General features: G+C 47.5%; 1 protein-coding gene across 1 annotated transcript; it reads left to right on the plus strand.

Moving 5' to 3' along the window:
• Positions 1-553: 553 nt before the first annotated feature.
• LOC122707451 (PRAME family member 8-like) lies at positions 554-3,157 on the plus strand. The gene is made up of 3 exons (XM_043922919.1): positions 554-855; positions 1,264-1,839; positions 2,584-3,157. Exons 1-3 carry the CDS (start codon positions 554-556, stop codon positions 3,155-3,157), a joined length of 1,452 nt encoding a protein of 483 aa, XP_043778854.1.
• Positions 3,158-3,477: the final 320 nt, after the last annotated feature.

The raw sequence follows: 3,477 nt of genomic DNA on the forward strand, positions 1-3,477 counted from the left end.
TTTTTTAATGTCTTTACCCAGCAGATATTTAAACTATCTGTTTGGAGTTTTGTTTCATGAAACTTCAAATACACATTTTTTTACACAAATGGCATTCATGTTATGGGAAACTAAGGATGGAGGCTGTGTGGGTCCCAATGACCTTCCTCTTCTCATAGATTGAGGGCTCCAAGTGGTGGTCTGATATATTCCACTCATAAATGCTGGAGTGAGCTTTCAGGCTCCTTGCTACTCACATCCAGGTGGGACATGAATTAAGCAAAGCACTGGATGGAACGGAAATGGCTAATGGTTGCCTTTCCTCCTCATTGATACTTGTGAGAAGCTTGTTCTGAATCCAGTAGGGAAAGAGTCATAACTTTGTGCCCGTTGAGGCCTGAATGTCATACGGTCTAATTGAAGCACTTTCACCCCTGCCAGAGCTGAGACCTCAGTCCTGAGTAGATTTCTCTGAAGGGTTGGGAGATTGTCTTAGATGTGTTCCTCTTTGGCTTCACATGGATGCTTTGTTCCTTAGCAGTTTCCACAGGATTCCTTTTGAAGCAGAGTCAGGATGAGTATACCGACCCCACCCAGACTCTTGGACCTGGCTGGAATGCACCTGCTCAGGGAAGATGCCTTGGTCGGTTCTGCTCTGGAGTTTCTGCCCACAGAGCTCTTCCCACCCCTCTTCATGGACGCCTTCCATGGGAGACACATCAAGACCCTAAAGGCCATGGTGCAAGCCTGGCCCTTTGTCTGCCTGCCTCTGGGGGGCCTCATTGAGCTGCCTCATGTGGGGCCCCTACAAGCAGTGCTGGAAGCACTTGATGTCCTACTTGCCCAGAAGGCTCATTCCAGGCGAGTCGGATCCAGGTAGCTTGATAGGGTTCTGGGCATCCTGGAAGAGACATCTGGGGTGGGCTAAGTGGATGGCCAATGGATGGACCAGGGGGTTCTGAGGATGGCAGTGAAGAAGCTCAGAGGCCTTGGCTCACTATGGGAAATACTTTACTGATGTGTAAATGTGCCTACAATGAAAGCGGGATTGAAAGAACATGCCCCATCTCCTTCCTATGATGCTTAATCCCACTAGAAGTGGGGAACTAGAAAGGAGAAGAGGAGAAAGGGAGTTGGAGGAAAGAGGCAGAAGAGGGCAAGGCAGCAGGTGATGAGATATGTGAAATGAACCATGGGTGGGCGGTCAGTTGTCAAATTCTGAGACTGTGGTTGCATTCTGTGTGGATTTTAATACATCCCTGTTAATCTCTGTCCTTATCGGAGGTGCAAACTGCGGGTGCTAGATTTGCGGAATACTGGCCAGAACTTCTGGAGGATGTGGTCTGGAGCCAGCACCTGTGGGTTCTCAAGCTTAGGAATGGCACCAGTGGCTGAGCAGAGCTCAAGGACCCACCAGCCCTTGGCTCCCCTGAAGGTATACATAGAGCTTTGCCTGAAAAAGAGGACATTGGATAACTTCCTCACCTACCTCCTCAGGTGGATGGAGCAGAGAAAAGCTTCCATACACCTCTGCTGTAAGAAGCTGACCATCTTTGCAATGCCGGTGGAAAATATCATGAAGGTCCTGAATATGGTGCAGTTGGACTGCGTCCAGGAGTTGCAAGTGAATTGGATTTGGCATCTGTCCACCCTGGCCAAGTTTGCTCCTCTCCTGGGTCAGATGAGCAACATGCAGAGACTCCATCTTTCCCGCATTCACATGTCTGCCCTTGAGCAGCAGGAGCAGCAGGAAGAGCAAGTTGTCCAATTTACCTCTCAGTTTCTCAAGCTGCACCATCTCCAGGATCTCTATCTAGACTCTCCCTCCTTCCTTGAAGGCTGCCTGGACCAGATGCTCAGGTGAGTGTGGAACACTGGCTGTTAACAGTGAACACAACATTGGCAAGTCATGAACACTGGGTTCTTTGCTGCTCTATCCTGAGCTGTGGTTTCATCATCACTGATATCAAGGTAGAGGAACAGGGCCACCATATCAGAAAGCTATGGATATGGTTGCTTGGATCCAGTGAGGATGGGATGGGTTCTTCCTTAGGAAGGGAAAACTATGTCAGATAACTTAGTAAAAAAGGTAGGTGAAGAGGGCATTAAAGAAGGGAAACCACCTCAGACTCGAGCAGTTTCAAAAAGATGGTCTGGGGATTTCCCTGATGGTCCAGTGTTTAGGACTCTGCTATTTCAGTGTTGAATACTCAGGTTTGACCCCTGGTGGGGGAAGTAAGGTTGCATAAGTGGCATATGTGGTACAGCCAGAAAAAGAGAGAGAGAGAGAAGTGGTCTGAACACAATGAGCTTGTCTCAAATGACTAGTCCCTAAAGTGTTATCTTTTGCTCTAGTTAAGTTAGTTAATATTTAAGATATGCATGATTCTGAGAGGATGGTAGTAAAGCATGACCAGAGATCATACAAAGCTGCAGGTGGTTTGCAGGTGATGCAGAAATGAAATGTCAGCTAAAAGGAGACTAGTCATTCTGGGTACTGATGCAGTTAGTAGGACCTTGTCTTTGTGCAAATCACCTATCTGACAACTTTAGCTCAGCTGCTACCTTGCTTTCTCAGACCTAATTGCTTCTTTTTTTCCCCAGATTTCTGAGGACTCCCTTGGATCACCTGGCAATAACTAACTGCCAGCTTACAGAATCAGACCTGACCCATCTGTCCCAGTGCCCGAACATCCATCAGCTCAAAGGCCTAGATCTGAGTGGGGTCACCATGACTGACTTTAGTCCTGAGATCCTCCACATTCTTCTGGAGCAAGTTGCAGCCACCCTCCAGGAACTGAACTTAGAGCAGTGTGGGATCACAGAGTCCCAACTTGAGTCCATCCTGCCTGTTCTGAGCTGCTGTTCCCAGCTCAGGACCTTCAGTCTGTGTGGGAATGTCCTCTCTATGGCCATCATGGAGAAGCTGCTGAGTCACACCACTGGGCTGATCAACTTGAGTGATGAGTTTTACCCTGCCCCTCAGGAGAGTTACAGCCCTCATGGAGCCCTCCACCTCGGCCGAATGGCCCAGCTTCGGGATAAACTCATTAAGATTATTCAGGATTTAGGACGTCCAAGGGCCATCTGGCTTAGCTCCAGCCCATGTCCTCGCTGGAGCAATAAGACATTCTATCCTGAAGATCCCTTTCTGTGCCACTGTTACTTGTCTGCCTAGTTAGATGAATCTGTCAAAGCTTTCTTATGAGCACTTGGAAACTAAACTCTAGACAATAGATGCATCATGAAAGGAAAACTGATCCATGGTTTCAGACATCAGCTCACTATGAATGCAGAAAGGAAAGATAATACAGCAAGGGTGATTGTAGAGAACTGTAGACTCTGGGAGTGATGGGACATTTGGGGGTATGTGTTTATACAGTCAAATATGAACCTATAGTTTTGGAGGTCAATATAGACTTGAGATCCACATGTTGAAGCTTTCCCTGGGTAGATGTTTGTAAAGCAATGATCAGAAATAAAGAGATCCTCAGTGAA

Source organism: Cervus elaphus, chromosome 14 (genome assembly GCF_910594005.1).
Source record: "Cervus elaphus chromosome 14, mCerEla1.1, whole genome shotgun sequence".
Taxonomy (NCBI): Eukaryota; Metazoa; Chordata; class Mammalia; order Artiodactyla; family Cervidae; genus Cervus; species Cervus elaphus.

Coding starts and splice junctions, on each gene's coding strand:
- LOC122707451 (XM_043922919.1), top strand. CDS start 554: ATGAGTATACCGACCCCACCCAGACTCTTGGACCTGGCTGGAATGCAC. Junction 856..1,263: donor TCCAGGCGAGTCGGATCCAG/GTAGCTTGATAG, acceptor TCCTTATCGGAG/GTGCAAACTGCGGGTGCTAG. Junction 1,840..2,583: donor TGCCTGGACCAGATGCTCAG/GTGAGTGTGGAA, acceptor TTTTTTCCCCAG/ATTTCTGAGGACTCCCTTGG.